Below are 19146 nucleotides of genomic sequence, written 5' to 3'. Positions count from 1 at the left end.
TCATCATCACAACTTTAGCATCTGCTGTCAGACTGAGACATTCAATGTCGTGATTTGCAAAACAGCAATGTATAGAATGAGAAATTGGAATGCAGAAGAAAATCAAAGAACAGGGAAACCAATAGGTAGTTTCCTAATAGTATTTAACCTATTCAAGCCCAATTTTGACTGTATTGTCACAGATCAGGGCTACAGTTCTACTGGCCTTTGTAGTTTTAGGACACTTTTTAATACGTCACTCACAACAATTCTCTGATGCAAACCAGATAGACACTATTCTTTCTTGGCAAAAAAAATTTTTTTTAATTTAAAAACTAAACTAAATCTTAAGCATGCCATGGTTTAAGGTAAAGCCATCTGTCACAACTAGGTTTAAGGTAAAGCCATTTGTCACAATCCTACAGATCAGAAGCAGAGGGCTTAAAAACCCCACCTTCCTTCTAATTCCTTGTTATATTCTGTAATCCATGCTTGCATATAGCTGGCAAATTACAGTGGAGTTATTTCTCTCAGTAAAAACTCAGTGCAGACTTGACGATGCCCTTCCTGATCATCCAGAGAAGGATGAATTAGAATTCCTTACTCCCCTCACTTGAACAATGAGCTAGCCCCATTGCTTTTCATTCCCATCCTCAAAAGAATTTACAGGATGAAAGACATATCTACATTAATGAAAAAGATGGATGAAAACTAGATTTTTTTTCACATTCTAGTGCCACACAAACGTTGCCAGTCTCAAATTCTCTGTAAAGGTTTGACGGTGGAATTAAAAACATTTCAATGGTGAACAGTAATCAGAGCCTCCTGACTGCCCCCCTCTCTCACCCTAAATAACTTATCTAACTCACGAAAACTGTTACAAAGACAAACAAGCCAAAGAAGCTGGAGTAACACTAAAAATTACAGTAAGATAAGACTGAGCTCTTGACTGTCAGGACCTCTTACAGCTGTGATCAAGTATGTGTGTGTGGAAAGCACACGTGCGCGCACACACACACACACACACACACGAGCCAGTAACCTGACTATATTCTGTTTACCCATCAAGTCCCATCAGGCCAGTTCGTTAGTTACCTTGGCTCTAGGGAACTCAGAAGACAAGGAGCTAGACGCTTCCAAATGATGTTGTCTGAAACTTTCCAGTTGTTCCTTTTGCTAATGCACATTCAATCAAAAACCCTTTCCCCTACTCATATTTCAGAAATAACATGTAGTAGGAAAAAAAATCCCTCAGGAAGCTAACTCCTCTAACAGGAATACAAAATGTACACACTGAGAACATCCAGTTTTCACGTAGTTCACTTCTATTGGACAGTTAGGATTCTTCTACGTTTCCCCATTTATTTCTTCCTCTCCTTCAACTACTGACAATCTGACAATCTTCCTCCATCTCTATCATTACCTCATGGTTATCTGAAAAGATCACAGTTAATCTGCAAAAATCTTTTGACTAAATCCATGCTGACTGTGCTTCGTCCTTAGAGAATTGGCTTCACAAAGATGCTCTTGCCATTGAACATGAACTATAGACTAAAGGCTCTTATTCATAACTGAGGCTGACGCTTCATACAACCTCTCAGCGTAACATTCACTTCAAACCCACAGTAACAAAAATGAAGGTCACGTACTTAAGTTTATCTGCAGCTCACTCACCTGAACATAATTGTGACATTTGGATCACTGAAATGTTATTTTTCAGAGGGCAAAAATAATACAAGATCTTCATTTTCACTGATCCTTATAATAAAAACTACCAGAGACAGAAGAAAATCATTATACCAAAGTCATCGAGCAACAGATATCTAGTCAAAACACAACACACATACTGTAAAGCCAGCTTATCTCTCCTAAGAAAGTCATATAGCCTCAGAATATTGTTTGGTAAGAAACATTCACAGCTTTTCCATAAAATAATTAGTACAAACCTTTACCGAAAGAAAAGACTAGGATTTTATTTGTATCAACTTTTGTGGCTTGCCTAAACTGTTGCTATTTACTTCTGACATAACGATAAATGAAAAAATTGCATCTGGATACTCACAGCAGAGAGCTCAGTTCTGGCCCCTAACATCAGACGCCGCTGCTGCAGACTGAATGCTACTGTTGGGAGGTGCTTTTATTTTCCTAACAAAGTAGCACCCTCTAGTGGCTTTTCAAAATAATTAAGAAGTACATGCCAAGCATGTGACATAATTTGTTTACTATCCAATTACACAATGTCAGAACACTCAGGTGAGAACAAAAGCTCGCTCTAAGCATTATAGGAAGCAAGTTCCAAACTCATTCCAAGTTTTCTCTAGGGATAATGGAAGGAAAAGATGTTTAAGCATCATTCCTATTGCATGTATACAGTGTATCTTTGAGAAAAATATATCTTTCCCTGGTAATAGTTTATTGTTATTCTATTATTATTATTATCACTTATGGTATTACTAGTGTCATCACTGCTATTAATATTAATAGAAAAACTACCACTCACTGAGCATTTACTCTATTCCAGAAAATGTATTTATTGTTTTACATGTTTCACCTTATTTAAAACTCTAGTACAAACTCACAGGATAAGATTTATCCTCATCCTGTGTTATGGATGAAAATACTGAGGCTCATAAAGGTAATGTAAGTTGTCCAAGGTCAAATACCAAAGAAGAGGTAAAGAAAAACTGAGATTCAAACCCATCTTTATATGTTTGCAAAGACTCTTAGAAATGTGATTTCAACACGCAAAATTACTAGTAGCTTTCACCATGTATCCATAATCATGAAAGTGTAAATCCAAAGGAATTATTCAATAATGTAATAAAAAATTAAAAATTTTTATAGTCTTTTAATTCTATGTTAGAAATACAATCATTTTCCACAGTAAATAAGTCATATACCAGTTCTTGGATGGCAAAGCAACAGTCTGTAGAGGGTCAGTTTAGTTCTCATATTTTACCATATGCCTTATAAGAGTACAACACTTGCTCAGTCATGATATTTTATGAAATCAAAAGAGATATATTCATTCAGTTAGTCATTCAACAAACAATTATTGAATGCTTCTAGCATTACCTCTAGTTCTGACAGTCAATGAATGAAGATATTTTCACTAAGCAAGTTGCTGTATGAATATCAAGAATTATCAGGCAAGTAAGACCCCTAAACTAATCATTTTTTCATGGCTTTGGGATTTATACATTCTATCTTGAAGCCATGTGTTTGATTCACAGGAGATAAAACTTTTTCATATTTACATAAGGCTTGAAGAAACCCAGAGAAGCAAACAGGGAAAGATGTTTAGTAAGCATCTATTAAGTTCTTGTTAGTCTTGCCCTTCACATACATCAGTGTGGCAGAAACTGCTAACTGTTCATCGAATCTATTTCCTTTTCTTCTTAAGCACACAGCTGACTATATTTCTAACCTACCCTGTACTTGGGTGTGACCATGCAAGCAGATTCTAACCATTGGAGAATGAGCAGAAGCATTGGGTGGCACTTCTGTGCCTAGCCCATGAAAACCTCCCTCTCGAGATCCTCCATGCTCCTTTGCCCTCCTGGATGACTGGAATAGAGAACAGTTCCCAGGCAACCTGCACACCATGTATTGTGGATAGCAGAGCCACAGAATGGAAGGGAAGAGTCAGGTCCCCGAGTCTTGCTTGGAGAAGAAAACATCTGACAATCAGGACCATGCATGTTGCAGTTTAGGTGAGTGAGAAATAAACTTCAATAAACTTTGAGTCATTATGCAATCTTGCATTTGATTATTAGTTACAACAGATACTGACAGGCATAAGTAGAATAGATAAACAAGATTATACTGTACAGCACAGGGAAATATATACAAGATCTTGTGTCAGCTCACAGCGAAAAGAATGTGACAAAGAATATATGTATGCTCACGTATAACTGAAAAGTTGTGCTCTACACTGGAAATTGACACAACATTGTAAAATGACTATAACTCAATTAAAAATGTAAAAAAAAGTTATGTTTATATTATACTGTAACCTATTAAATGTGCAATAGCATTATATCTACAAAACAATGTACACACCTTAATTTTAAAACACTTCATTCCAAAACATGCTATCATGAGACTTCAGTGAGTCCTAGCAGTAAAATCAAAGATCACTGATCACAGATCACCGTAACTAACATAATAACAATGATGAAAAAGCTTGACATATTTTGAGAATTACCAAAATGTAACACAGAGACACAAAGTGAGCAAATGCTATTGGAAAAGCAGTGCTGAGAGCCTTGATCAACACAGGGTTGCCACAAATCCTCAATTTGTAAAAAAGTGCAATAAAGTGAAGCATAGTAAACTGAGGTATGCCTGTAACGGCAAAACCACATGATGGCTCTTAAATGTTACTTCCAGTCATGTTCCATCAGCCTAGCAAGTCAGTTGACCAAATCTGGTATCAATGGGGTCAGGAAGTATAAACTTCAAATAGGAAAGGGGAAAAATAATTGACCAAAAGAATATATTTGATATTCTCCCTCACTCTTAGAAACTAAATGTTAAAAGAATGTTATGAGAAAGCTATGACAAAGTTAAAAGGAAATAAATTGTAACCAAATAATGAAAAAGAGTAAAAGAACCAAAATATCAGTGAGAAGACATAGTTTCCTTGGTCACCACACCAAAAAAAAAAATGTAATAAGGCTAAGAATTCAATTAAAAGATATGACCTGAATCCAACTAGCAGCTTTGAACAGAAATTAGATTTCTGAATCATCTCAATGAGTAGCTTAACCACACATGGACACACACACACACACCCACACACATGCACACATATTTAGATATTTTAAACTGTAAGTTGTAGAATGGCTCATGTCAACACAGAGAATATATTACTAAGTACACAGAACAAGCAAGCTAAAGACATCATTGCCAATTAATAGAAAACCAATTTTAAAAGAAATATGGGTGAGGGTGAGGACAATGATTGGAAAAAACTGCACCACTTTGCTTATAAAGGCACAGAAAAAGAAGTCATGGTTCGGTTCTGGCAGGTGAAACTCCCTATTCATTTCTTTATCTCATAGTTCTACCTATATTTTTAAAGGAAATTACTTTTTAAAAATATGACCAATCTATCTCAAGTTTAGTATCTTATTAGTGTGTTAAATCAGACATATCGATCCAAATCTTTCATCTCAAATATTTGCAGGCGATAATGGTCACACAAAATGCATTGTCTAATTCGGATTAACTCTCTTTTGTTGCCTTATAAAGGAAACTGGTCTGAGCATCTCTATCTTCTCTGAAATCATTTTGTATATTCTAGCCTCGCTGAGTATTTGATAAGTGGATGAGTGTATGAATGAAATGGAAATTCCCTGCTTCCCAACATAGTACTTACATATTTCATAGATATTCTACAGTAAGACTCAGTACTATGTTAATCTTTGGAACCCAGCAAAGAAAGCCAAGATGAAATAACAGTGAACCAGAACTAAATATCAGATTGTAGTAAGTGGGAAGATAATAAATAAATCACCAACAGAAAAGACAAAATAGTCAAATTCAGCAATCATTTACAGAGCACCTATGGCATAAGTGCAATTATATTTTGGTGTTGGTATTCACCATTAGATTGAAGCTCTATGAGAACAAGACCCATATCTGTTTTAGGTGGCATATCCTTAAGGCACTCAGCACAGCAGCTACTACAAAAAGAGCTCAGTAAGCACTCAGCAGGATCAGAATGTAAGAATGGTCCTATGATTGATAATTTCACATAATCTTCAAAACACCCTGGAGTTGGGTTTATTGATCTCAGTTTTACAATGAGGAAACTCAGGCTGTAGAGGTAAGTTGCCCAAGTTCTCTTAACTACTAGGAAGCGGAATCAGTGTGAAAAAATAGTGGGTAAATACATATTCTGTCAGAAGTAAGTGTTTGATAACTCAGTGAAAGCTGTATCACTGGATTGGTTAAGTCAGAGGGTGAGATAAAAGACAGAAAATAGGGAAGTTATTTCTATAAAATGGAGCCAGATATTCAGTGGACTTTTCAATAATAAACAAAAATGACAGGAAATAGAATGAGCAGCAAGAGGGATTACAAATATTTTATCGGAACTAAGAATGTATTATCAATAAAGGCAGCAGACACAGGTCCTGATAATCCCAGAAATTTGGGAAATAAAAAAAATTTCTTTATAGAAACGTGGACTTTATAATTAAATCTATTTCTTTAGCCTACAGAGGAACTGCATGTATCAGAAATGTCACATGTCTGCCACATTAATACTTAGGTATTAGGACCTAAGAGCTGACTTAATCTAACTTGCACTTAGTATTCCACGTTAACGTTGTACTATAGTTTAATATTCAGCCATTCCCTAGATTAAAGTAATTTTGAAATTATTGGTGTCACAGGCAAGGCTGTAATAAGCAACCTTGTTATGTCTCCTTGAACATTAGGGTAGCTAACAAAAAAGTATAATTGCTGTGTAACAAGCAGTAAGCAAATGTGACAGATACTGTGAGATTATCCTTCAAGTGTTACTCTCATCAGTGGACGAGTATATCCATTTCACTAACTCTCCAGCAATACTTGATGTTGTTTATGATAATGTTTTAACTGAAAAATATTTTCTTATTGTTTTGATTTGCATTTTCTTAATTATCAGTGAGGCTAAACATCTTTTTGTAAGTTTTTGGTAATTGTTTCTACTGTGAATTATCTATATAGTCCCATTTTTTTCTATTAAAAATTATTTTCAAAAATATAATCTGGTTATTATTTTAATCCTTTGGATCTTACATCTGTTTCAAAAACATTTTCCAAATTTGTTACCAGTTAAAAATTTTTTTCAAATGGTGTTTTATTTTGTATATAGTGTTTCTATATTGTTTCAATACAGGAATGAAAAATTTTGATAAATTATATTACTGGTTCCAAACTACTCTGTGGAAGCAAATAATACATAGATTCTATAGATTAAAAGTTTTTAGATTAAAAGAAAAAGGAAATGTCACAGGTACAAACCAACCGCAACACACGATACAATGGTAAGATGAAGGTCCTTGGTTCCCATGTGTCTAGAGTCCTTGGTTTTCTCATTGTACTGACATTTCTCTGGTTTGTGTGTACCTTACTGAGATATATTAGGATAAGAGCTTAATAATTTCCTCAAAATTATAACAAGATAAATAAAATGAAAAAATAAAGAAGAGAAAAAATCAAACATTTGCCTTGTCTTTGCTATACAAACTATTTCCTAGAATATAGAAATAATCCATAAAAAATGTTTTTATGGATAAATTCTAGCCAATAAATAGAGATGGGATGATATGATTAGAGTATAACCCTTTTGCAACCCTAATGAAATAATGACCCTAGGCAACCATCATCAGTGGCTGCTGAAACAATTAGATAAAGGGCTGTTGGGGAAATTATGACAGTAGATCAGCTGACAATATCTGAACCCACTGGTCAATCTTATCACAGTAAGAGATAACAAGACATTATGAGGCTCCTGGTGTGATTCAATAAGAAATACATTGTACCCGTGATGAAGTGTTCTTGCAACAAAAGCAAACATGAATTTGGTCAAGCTTCCCTACCCACCTGCCCTTTCATGGAAAATTCAGGAAACGAGAGGAACATGGTAAATGACACATCCTGGAATGCAATCTGCTAAAACCAGGATGTAGGAAATTCTAAAAGCAAGTGATCTGTTTTCTTCAACAAATAAATGGCAAGGAGAAAAAAGAAAACATAGAACTGTTATTAAAGAGCCTTATTGTTCTCTTTAAATGCTTTGTATGTGCGCTTAATACGGACCTTGTTTGGGACCTGATTCAAATACCAACTATCAACAGAAATTTAAGTAATAATCAGGGAAATTTGGATATTGAGTGAATATTTGGTGATATTAAGAAATGACTGTTAATTCTTGGGGGGGTGAAATGATGTTACAAATAGTCCTTATTCTTTACAACACATACTGAATTTTAGCAGATAAAATAATAGGCTATTTGAGGTTTGCTTCAACATAATCCACTGGGATGGGGGGGAGAATAAAAAGATTATAGTTGAGATAAAATTGGCCGTATGTTGATAATTGTTGAAGCCAGCTGATGGATCTTTATACTATTCTCTCTTCTGTTTTTATTTCAAATTTTCCATAATGAATGATAAAGAGAAGTTACCGAATAACGTTTATGGAGAACTTGATATCTCTGTAACATAAAATAAACTTTCAAGGCATTGTGAGGAGTGAGGTGTAGCACTGCAGTAACCAGTTGAGTCCCCACTCCTAGAAATCTAGACTTAGTCTCATGCACAATATGGCTGAAAGAACAAAAGAAGATTTCTTTCTGGGGTATTTCTGGGGTAATATTTTATAACATTATTAAAGTCCCTCTTGTCTCTGATACACTGGCTGATTCTGGTCTCATGAAAACCTTCTTCACTTCAACCTCCACCTTTCCTATACCTCTGTCTCTTGGCTATCATACTGGTCTCCCTTTTGGCAAGAATATTTGGAATATCTATGTCACAGAATCGGTGCTTCAGGTCACATGCCCAAATTTGGATGTTCACTGCCTGGACCTATCTAACCTGCCTAAATATTGCTCACTTCTGAGACCCTCCAAATTTAACCTGCCCACCTGGAGTCAGGATCGCTTATTTTTTTTCTTACTCCTGCTATTTGCCTAATTCTGTAATCTTGCCTGTTAATCTTTATCCCTAATGATTTTTAATGTTCAGCTTTTTTCTAAGATCTATTAACTACACATCCTCTCACCTAAATGACCTTTTTGAAATACTGAGCAGAACTACAGACAGCTTCTACCTTTTGGAACAAAAAAAAAAGCAAATAAAAAGGCAAGACATTCTGATCACCTTTGTTATTTGTCTCACAGCTGAAAAACCTACCACTTGTGCTGGGTTGGGAGTGGAGAGGCAGCCACTCTTCCTGCCACAAACCCATGACCTGCTGTCACCCATAATCCTGCACAACAGTATAAAACTAAAACACTAAATCCATAGCAACAACCTTAGTGCCATCCAGACTTGTGGGAAGCTCTAGGAAACATGTGTTGGGGGTGGTTATGATGATTCACTACAAACTTGGCAGTGTTTCATCACTGCTCACCCTAGCTCAATTCTTCTGCACATAGTTTCCAGTATCTTCAAGAGAATCAATACAAATAAAAAGATACCTCCAATAATGTTAGCTTCTGTTTTTTCAAAAATGTTTATTTCAGCATGGCTGGTGATGTGCTTTAATTGAAAAGTCCTTTTTTTATTCTTTAGGGAAAAGCGACAGTGCACCTGTTCACATTCTTCATCTACAGTAGAGAGGATGGGTGAGAAATGGTCCATCAGACTGGCAGCTAGGGACAGGCAGGACTTCCTTTTGTGCAGCCCTCAGACAGAAACAGTTTTTTGACTTGGCAAATGCCTGAATGCTGCAGGCAGCCTTTGGGAGACTAGTAATCCAGATATCAAGGGTTAGGTCACATGGTATGCAGTACCATTAAAAAAGGAAATCATAGAAAATTGGTTGTTTTGAGTAGAGTATTATGAAAATCTGGAGACACCTGCCACATTTAAGAATTCTTAGGCTGAGAATCAAATGGAGATGAAACTGAAGAGGTTACAAAGAAAAACCCTAAAATATATTCTTCTGGTTATAACCAGAGTTATATCGAGAGGTGTTTTTTCTTACAAACTAGGATTGATAAGTTACTTTAGGAGAAAAATGTGACATTCTATATATATCATTTATAAGCATATATTACATTTAAGTCTTCTGAAGTCAAGTCATAAAAATATAATCAGAAGTCAAAATATATTTTTACTTGCTCTTAATATATACCTTTAGAAAAGCATTAAACCACATTAGGAACTGCCTTTTAAAAATTAAAGCTGCCTTCTAAGACCCATTTAGAAATTGAGATTTGCTGTCAAACCTTAGAATCTACAATTGCCTGATTCTGGAAGAATAATGTCTCATGAAACCTCGGCCAGAAAGTTAGAGAGAAACTTGGGATATGCCCTATACTGATAGTCAAGGGAGGAGGTCCTTAGCCCTGGCTCAAATATAAATTAACAGTAGACTAGACCAGCCAATTAGCATTTCTGAGCCTCAGTTTTGTTGCATATAAAATGAAGGATTTGTGTTTTCTGCTTCCAAAATGACTTGCATGACTTTATAAGTTAAAAACATTGTAAAACTTGAGAATTATAGTTTTAAAAAATTCAAAGCAGATGGTTGACCATCTAAAAAGATAAATGGGATTAGCTGTTACAGGATTTACAAAAGAAACTAATTGCTTGATTGGGACACTGTATTTGATTTCTTTTTTTAAAAAGTTTCCTGGTGAGGGTAAGTTTTAAAAGAAAAACAAATTTACCAGCAAAAGCAACCTTATTCCTGAGAATAAACTTAAACAGAAATTAATTCATCTTTGGACTATCACAGCCTGACTAACACTGTAAAACTGTGTCATTTCATCAATCACAACCTTATAAAAGGCACAGAAATGGCACTCACATGCAGGTTTCAATTATAGACTCTCCCAATAAAGACAGAGCAAAACATAAAAGGATACTAGGATGAGATACTGTGGCCTAGAAACGCTGTTCCTTGATGACTCCACCAAAGAATGGAAAAAACTTCTCAAATATCAGATGTCTTAAGAGAACTTTACTCAAAGCAGCTTGATGGTCAGCATAAATTGTTTTCTCTAACTGCATATGTATGGCATCTAGTCTGTGATATTAGCTGAGGTTCACAATACATGCTTTAGATATCAGAGATAAAGGAGGTAAACTATTCACTACATTGCAAAAAAAAAAAGTACCAGCATATCTGGTATTTTGCCTTGATAGGAAGCTAGCCCGCTCTGTATGTACAGAGATAGACACCCTCAACCCAAATCGAGCTAATTGAGCAAGGAATCTGCACATGCTAATTGTATAGTGCAGAAGAGCACTTATACAAACAACAATTTGTAGGAATCTTTTTATATTGCAGATATAACCTTTGATCTGTGATTTCCACTATTGCTCTTTCACATTATTCATGCTTTGACTTCATTCCTGGTGTCTTTTGTCATATTAAGTTATATTTATGTTTATATGGTGAATTATATTTGCCTTTTCCTTTATGCTCCTAAGTTTCCTATCTTGTTTTCAGCTGTGCTTCCTGTTTTCATTTCGTTTCGTTTTGTTTTGTTTTGTTTTTGTTTGGAGGAGGGTAGTTAGGTTGGTTGGTTGGTTGGTTGGTTTATTTATTTTTATTGGAGGTACTAGAGATTGAACCTAGGACTTTGTGCATGCTAGGCAGGCACTGAGCTATACCCTCCCCCTTCTTGGGTTTTTTTTTTTTTTCAATATTTTCTTTTTTTAAAATTTTGGTCCATCTGGGATTTACTTTAATACATGATGTGACGAAAGGGTCTATCTTTGTTTTCTTCCAGACAGTGTGCCAGTTAGGACAGCGTCTTTATTAAATAAACTTGAACTGGGATTTTATTTTAAATGTAAAAAAGGGCATACACTATTGGAAATTTTTTAATTTTTATGTAATTAATGTTTGCTCCCTAGGAGAATCACTGGCCAACAGATCCAGAAGTTTCTTGAAATTTTTTCAACTTATACAATAAAATTATGTCCCAGGCTTAAATGATGATGATTATCTTTAAGCTTATTGTAATCTAAGATACTTAGAGACAGAAATCATACTTTATTCATTTTATATCCCACTACAACTCATGGATTACTTTTCATATATTAAGTATTCAATAATACTTACTTAAATTAACACTATGAAAGTAGAGCATGTATCTAACTTATCCAAAAGAATTCAGGCTATTTTGAAAAGAAAAGAAGCTCAAACACAACTATATATGTCACCATCGAAGACTAATTTTGTATGTGTGATAACATGTCTCACAGTTACTTACAATTAAATGCACTGGAACTATGATACACTGTACAGTGAATAAGAACACAGATTCTGGATCAAATTCTAGCTTCTCCACATAACTACTTTTTATATTGAGATTGAAATAAATGTCCATCTATTTTCTTCTGTCTGATTTTGTTCTGCATGACTGAAACTAATCCCAACTGAGCCTGTAATTAATGAAACAGATAATTACAGGCAAAAAAAAAGGATGTATAGATAAGTTAACCACTGTATATTTGCTTAGGAATGGAATTGTACAATTTTTCACCAATCTGTAAAATGAAGACCAAGGGATCATTGATTATGGAATCACTTACTGGAGTTCCACATCAGTATTGTGGGTAGCCATATAGTTTATCATCCAAACGTAGACTCTTTGAGAGTGAAAGAGGTTACTAAAGTAATTAAAGCTGGACAGTTTTTTTTTTAAATATTTACTTATTGACAGACAAATAGCTTTATTTTAAAAATGTATCTCTTGCTAAAAATAATGTATGTGCACAAATGTTAAAAGAAATGTTTTTAAATCTTCATATTAATTTTCTGAATATTTAAAAATACAATAAGCAGAATAATTAAGTAGTCTTGATATGCATTCACATGTTTTAATCAGTTTCTTAGCCATATCTGTCTAATCCTGGGTCATGGTATTTTTCTAACTGATGTAATTTTTTCTAATATGCTTTTACTGATTTGTTTGTTTTACTGTGTTTTTTTCCCACAAAATTGCCTACAATCATCTTCAAAGCTGCATTTTATAGTCAATAAATTTTAAAATATTAACACTGTCAATGAACTTTTCTGTGTAGGCATAACATTTTTTAAATTAAAAAATACTCTTTCTACAGACAGTAATATTTTCATTTTGAAATTTGTAAATATTTCAACACAATATTTTCAAAGTATTGCTCTTTTGCCTACATTCAGGATACATTTCTTCAGTAAATATTTATCTGAGACAAAACTTGTCCAATAAGTCATCTCTGTTTACAGCACATGCATCTCACATACCAGTAAAAAGGCCATGGCAGAAGCTTCCAATACAAAATAGAGGTCTAACCCACCCTGGCCTACTTTAATGCAAATGTTAATGATAATACTTAGTTTTAGTAAAAATGCTAAATCAAATAGGACGTGGAATTGCCAACCATAAAACAGTCCCACACAAGACAAGCTGTGTAGTCTTACTACCTCTATAATGTGCTGCCTATGATTTCCAATTTGAATTTTTTAAAACAGAATAAAAAATCAAATGTTTGTTAAGTAATCTGAATTGATAATATTTCTACAATTCATGAATTAAAAATTCAATTTACAATTGTCCTCATAGTATTTCACCCAGCTTAAATTTCTACCTAATTCAGCAAAATACATTTAACAAGTCTTTCCATAGTATTAAGTTCAGTTTCCACAGGAACAACTACTGTTTTAATACACTCAGATTTTTGTAATATTCAGTTAAAGAATGGAATTTAAAAATACAAGTTTAACCAGCATAAACAGATTTGGGAATGAATACAATTACCATTGGTCATTATCATGGAATCAGAAGAGCATAAATTCCCAATCTGACATAGAAAATATAAAATCTGAACTATAAGTCTCCCCTTTAAGAACAAAATTAACTTTAAAGGGAAATCCTGAAGCAATTACTAGATTTTTATTTCAGGAATAGTGAAGTAAATTGCCCCCACTTTGAAATATCTACTCTACCTGGTGACATATAAAACTTCTTACTGGTTTTGTTAGGATAACATCAAAGGTTCTGATACAAAATTACATGTTGCTATATTCTGTTCAGTCTTATGCTCTCAACATCTTCTGACAGTGAATGGCTAAGGAGGTTAGAGCCCTCAGATACACGTATTTTATTTTAAAATACAAATCCTAACTCCATACATATATTTCACATTTTGTAAAATTGTGGAAATAGCCTACATATATCAGCCTGAATAGTAGGGAAAAAAAGGGAATAGTTCTGAATTTTTGCTCACCCGTACTCAAAATGAAAATAAACTTTCAGTGAAATAACTAGGTATCTCTTAATTTCTTCTTTCCTGCTTTCTTCTGAGTCTTTATTTCCCAATAGCATAAAAACATAACATAATATCCATGAGTCCATATCAATATGAATAAACAACTGAACAAATAAATGAATGGGGGAAAATCTTCCATGTAGAAAAATTCCAAATAACATACATAGACACTCTACCCTCAAGGCAGTGAAGCATAACTTTCCACTCCTGAAGTGTAGACTGCACATAGTAACTTTCTTCAAAGAGTACCACATGGAAGGTGGGATGAAAAAAGAGCAATTTTACAGGGGAGAAACCTGACAAATAATACCTTAGACACACACTCAAGGTCCACATCAACAGTAATAAGTCATGTTGACAGTAGGTACTCCTGATATGATGTAATGAAAATGGCACATTACCTCTGTGGTCTTCCTCCAAAACACCCATCACACCACTCTAATCTTCCTGTGTAAATAGTTTGGAAAAGTTTCCATTTTCAATGAGAACAGAGCAAGCTTAATAATAATACATCTCCTCAGAAGCTCGCATGGCCCTCCAACAGACAGATCAGTTTATAATTTAGGACATACAGATGTATGATTTAGACCATTGTTTCTGAACTGCAAAGTTATTTTCTCCAGGATTGAAGCCAGTCCTTCAGGACAGATTCTAAACATTGTCTGTAGCAGAAGAGATTCTCAGGGGCACAAGTCCAACTTTAAACAACAGATCAAGAAGGTGTGTGTGCGTGTGTGTGTGTGTGATGAACACCATCTACCAGCTTCTAGATGGCAAGGTCCTTGGGATAAATAAAATAAAGAAAGACTGTTCTAGTGAAGATTTCTGCACCTACTACTCTTCTCAGGCCATGTTTCAAGAGATCCAGACAGCTGAGACTAAAGCCTTTTTTGAGATCCATTAAAACCACTTGGGGTTTTATTATTGTGTTAGGTTTTTCCTGTGGGAAGAAATGGTAGAGGAACAGTGCTTTCCCAGACATGGGTGATGATGGTGGTAGTGGTGGTGGTGACAATGATGCTTGATGATGATAATAGACCACAACATCAAGCCAGTAGTAATACCCTTTAGTCAAGAATATTTTTGTCCCAAGTACTGTACTACGTACTTTACATTTAGCATCCCATTTAACACAACAAAACTGTGAGGAAAACATTCTCATCTTAAATATGAAAAAAACTGAAATGCAAAGTAACAGTTAAAACCCATACTAACAATAAGTGATTTGAATATCTGGGCCTTTTCTACTGTATGGTACAGCCTCTGGAGAATATCAACTTATTTCTGACATATGAGTAAGCCATGAATCAATGAGTAGCATACATGCATTAAAATGCATTGATCTTACCAGTACCTGGAGCAAAATGGGCGGGTTGGGGGCAATGTATTCTTATATGGGCCAGGTGGCGGAGAAGCTAACCCTTGGATAATAACTAAAAATATAGTTGCTAACTCATTGTTACCTCCTCAAAAGTTTTTACTGGAAGTCATGCAGAAAAAGTGAACTGAAATCCCAGACATGAGAAATCATCTCATGTCAATTTATATTGTAAAAGTCAGACAAGAACACTGATGATAAGGATCTTTCTCTTTGATCCCTAATCCTGATGATGTCATTAAGGACATTGTCAGGCTTAACGGGGATATTTCACTTGAGATTTCACAGTTATCAAAGAATAAGCATGACTGGAATTAGTTAGAACTAGGGCAGTAATCACTGCTGCAAGAGTGATGAGCTCTTTTAACTATTTCAGAGGTGGGACTGGAAAGCTAAAGAAGAGATGACTAGAATCAATACTGAGTAGACTCTGACTGGACCAAGTGATAGGAAATGATGATCAGCCTGAGAAAAAGTACCACAAACTAAAGAAAAACTTGAAAAAAAAATTATACAAATACAGATAGAGAAAATTCCAAACTACACATGTTTATAGATCATTGATGCTAAGAGACATAATAACTGGAAACACTGGGTGTCAAATATCATCAAAGTTGTGCATGGGAAACATTGTATATTTCTCACTGTTCTTCAAGTATCAAGTATGTCACACGCAGTGAAATTAGTATTCTCTCTAGTCTTATAAAAATATGTAGGGAATTTAAGGAAAAGCTCTTCAAAATGCTTCAAACTGCAGTCCTCAAGAAATTTCTTCATAGCATTTCAGTGCATCTTTGAACAGAAAATGATGCAGTCTTTGTAATTTTATGGAACTCATAAAAGAGCTTTGAAATGTAAATTGTGCCTTGGTTGTGATAGCAGACTTGTATTCACTTTTAGAATATTACACTCAATGGTAGCATGACAGCCACCATCCTAAGACCTTGTTGTGAATGTTTCCATAAACAATCCATTTCAGATTTGTTTTCTCATTAAGAGAAGGGAATTGAAAGGCAGCAACTGTAAGAGTCTTGTTCTGATGATAAGTGGAACATTTATTAAAGCCATTCTAGAAGTAGGATAGCATTAAAAAAAAAAAAGAAAAAATTAATAACTTATGGAGAAAATCCACCCCAACCTAATTTTTGAGAGAAAATTGGGATTACCTGTTGTATCATTATATTAATCTTATAAAAATAAATAACTGAGGATTCTAAGAGATTATATTAAGTAGCACCACTGATTTTAATAATTATAGTATAATAGAAAATATTTATTTTGTTTAACACATCTAGGGTAAGTAACTTGCTCAAGATCTCACAGCTATTAATTAGCAGACTCAGATCCAACCCCAAGTAGCCAGGTCCCAGAGCCTGTGGCTGTAAACACTACGCTGTTTCTAGAATAGAATACCTCTGAATTTCAGGGAATGAAAGATTTCCAGGACCTCCCCCTCCCCTGCACCCCGAGGTGTTCTGGGGCTGGATTCCTAGTTTCCTATAAGGAAACCCTGCTTGTTTTAAGTGTGGAATTGTCAAATATTCCCTGAAATACTCAGATTGATTTTGAGGCTCTCACAGAGAGGACAGGAGTGGAGAGCATACATAGTCTAACCCCTGTTAGGACTAAGAGTTATCTACTGGATTTTCACCCTTATTTTGGTTCTTCATTAAAAAGTAATAGCAAATTAATATAAAATAGATGTAAAAAACAAGTTAAGTAGGATTTGAATAGGTAACACCTGTGGCTGAATCTGGTCCAATGCTCCAATATTTAAGGCTACAATCTATTTAGCCCTTATTTCAGGCACACCTGAGAAGTTTTTTCTGTATTTCCTCGGCAATACAAAAGGGAAAGTATTTCATAATTGACCATGTCACACAGTGGACTGGGATGAGGTCTGCAGGGCTGGAGCGGGCAGAGAGCCCTTGAACTCTTGCCGGATAGTCCTGCATCTGGAATTTTCCTCTAAAGTGGGTGGTAACAGGTGAAGCTGGACAGAAGGCAACAAATATGATGCCTACAGGCCAAGGGGCAATTACTCAAATATATCATCTCTCTTCTCAAACTTAGATAATCAGCACTTAGTATATCTCATCTTCAACCACATGAAGTCTAAAGATCTGAGGGTGATGATATTCTGAGTCTTTGTGGGTAGAAAACAGTGATGACATAACAAATGAGAAAAAGTCCCCTTGAGTCTTTTTTTTTGATAAATGTAATTAAATGTGGTAATTTTTCAAAGTTATAGCTACTATAAATATACTTCTCATTCAAAATTAAAATTTGTGTGTATTTATATATTAGTGAATATTTTCCCTTTGAGAAATTACCCTAAGATATAGTTTCAGTTTATATAAGTTTCATCTCTTCTGATAAATCAGCACTTTTCAACAGTTCGTGAAGAAACTTAGGTTTAAGAGATTGCCTAGAATCAAAAGTTTCCAGATCACATCTTTAACACACTTTACCTTGTCAGGTAACTCAAAGCCCTGAAGAGTCACTTTTTTTTGCCAGCTGATTCTCCATTCTTCTATTTTCACAAAAACATTTTAAAAAATGACTAATTTGTGCCAGCTCTCTTCAAAATCTTCCAACAGAGGCATCTAAATACTGCCAAATTAAAACCTAAAAGCTTTATTATTTTATGGAGAAAATATCATCATCTAGATGAAGAAATCTTCTTTTTTTTTTTTTTAAGGACCTGTATTTCTCACTGGCCCCTAAAGGGAGGTCTTCTCTGGTAGCAAAGCCATCGATTCCAATAGACTGAAAGACAGACACAGTCCGAGTTAAAGGGCCAGTGCAGAGGACAGGAGCGCAGACATGCACCTAGCCTCCCTCACAGGTTGAATAAGAAAGCTGAAAGGCCTGTCAAAGGCAAGCTTTAAGGTAAAACAAAGAAACCAAAGTCTCCCTCACTCTATGTTCTATAATGAAGTAATTAGGTGTAAGATATTAAAATCATGACACTAAGAGAAGCAAAGCACTATTTTGAGGTTATCTTCCTTTCAGTTCAGATGGAAAATTAAGATCACTTCCAATTCAAAGTTCTAAACACTAAATCCGGGTATGCCCTGTTGTGACCTCGCTTCCTTGATTAAAGACAAACTCAGCAATCGATGGAAAGAATCCACACTACATTGGAACAGCAAACCACACAAAATGGTTGTCCCCATAAAAAAGCCAGGAGCTTTGCATTTGATTTTTCCATCTTGGCTTATTTCCAGCTGTTCAGAATTTGGATTCCCAAAGTTTTCTTCAGCAGTTAACTAATTCTTTGTTGGTAGAAGGGTCTGTGACTGTTTCTCCACACATAAAGGATGATCTTTGTCACAAATCAGTGTTATAATGAAAGAGCAGCTAAGATACATTGTCACATCTTCCCCAACCTCCAAATCTTTGTTGGTGATAGAGAAGTCATCCCCATACAAGCAAGGACAGAAATACATCTCTGAGTCCTCATCATGTTGGAATTCCTCAATCTCCACCTCGTCGTGAAACACTGCCATCAACACTGAGGCCGACAAAGGGCTGTCACTCCCTCCCACCCTCTGAGTGACACCACCCGGTTGGTCTGACCACCCCAGAAGGGGCCAAGCGATAAGGTATAAATTTAAACAGAGCTATGAATGACTGAATAGCTGTAGAAACTAAGAATTATACAATCATCCATTCACTATTTACATTTTTAAAAAATATTTTGCTAAGCTGCAAATGTTACAAGAAAGCTTTCACTTTATTAACAAACATGTATAAGGCAAAATACATCTGGCTTTCCATGTTTCTGGCAGTAA

The 19146-nt window shown here is 35.0% G+C and overlaps 2 protein-coding genes across 3 annotated transcripts in view; both read right to left on the bottom strand.

Moving 5' to 3' along the window:
- Positions 1-19146, bottom strand: part of ARHGAP24 (Rho GTPase activating protein 24) — a 701416-nt gene that overhangs the window by 633264 nt on the left and 49006 nt on the right. The window contains exon 1 of one of the 2 annotated variants that reach the window (XM_072942787.1): positions 2042-2062. The exons of the other annotated variant lie outside the window; for it this stretch is intronic. The gene's annotated coding sequence lies outside the window, so the exon portion shown is untranslated. Of the gene's footprint in view, positions 1-2041; positions 2063-19146 lie in introns of those variants that run through there. 2 annotated transcript variants of the gene reach the window in all.
- LOC140700273 (diphthamide biosynthesis protein 3-like) lies at positions 18611-18861 on the bottom strand. The gene is made up of 2 exons (XM_072973477.1): positions 18755-18861; positions 18611-18677 (listed from the first exon to the last, which is right to left on the bottom strand). The coding sequence occupies exons 1-2, from the start codon at positions 18859-18861 to the stop codon at positions 18611-18613; spliced, it is 174 nt and encodes a 57-aa protein (XP_072829578.1).

The sequence above is a fragment of the Vicugna pacos genome, chromosome 2 (assembly GCF_048564905.1).
Source record: "Vicugna pacos chromosome 2, VicPac4, whole genome shotgun sequence".
In the NCBI taxonomy this organism is placed as follows: domain Eukaryota; kingdom Metazoa; phylum Chordata; class Mammalia; order Artiodactyla; family Camelidae; genus Vicugna; species Vicugna pacos.
Note: the sequence above shows the minus strand (reverse complement) of the source record. Positions and strands in the feature narration are given on the sequence as shown.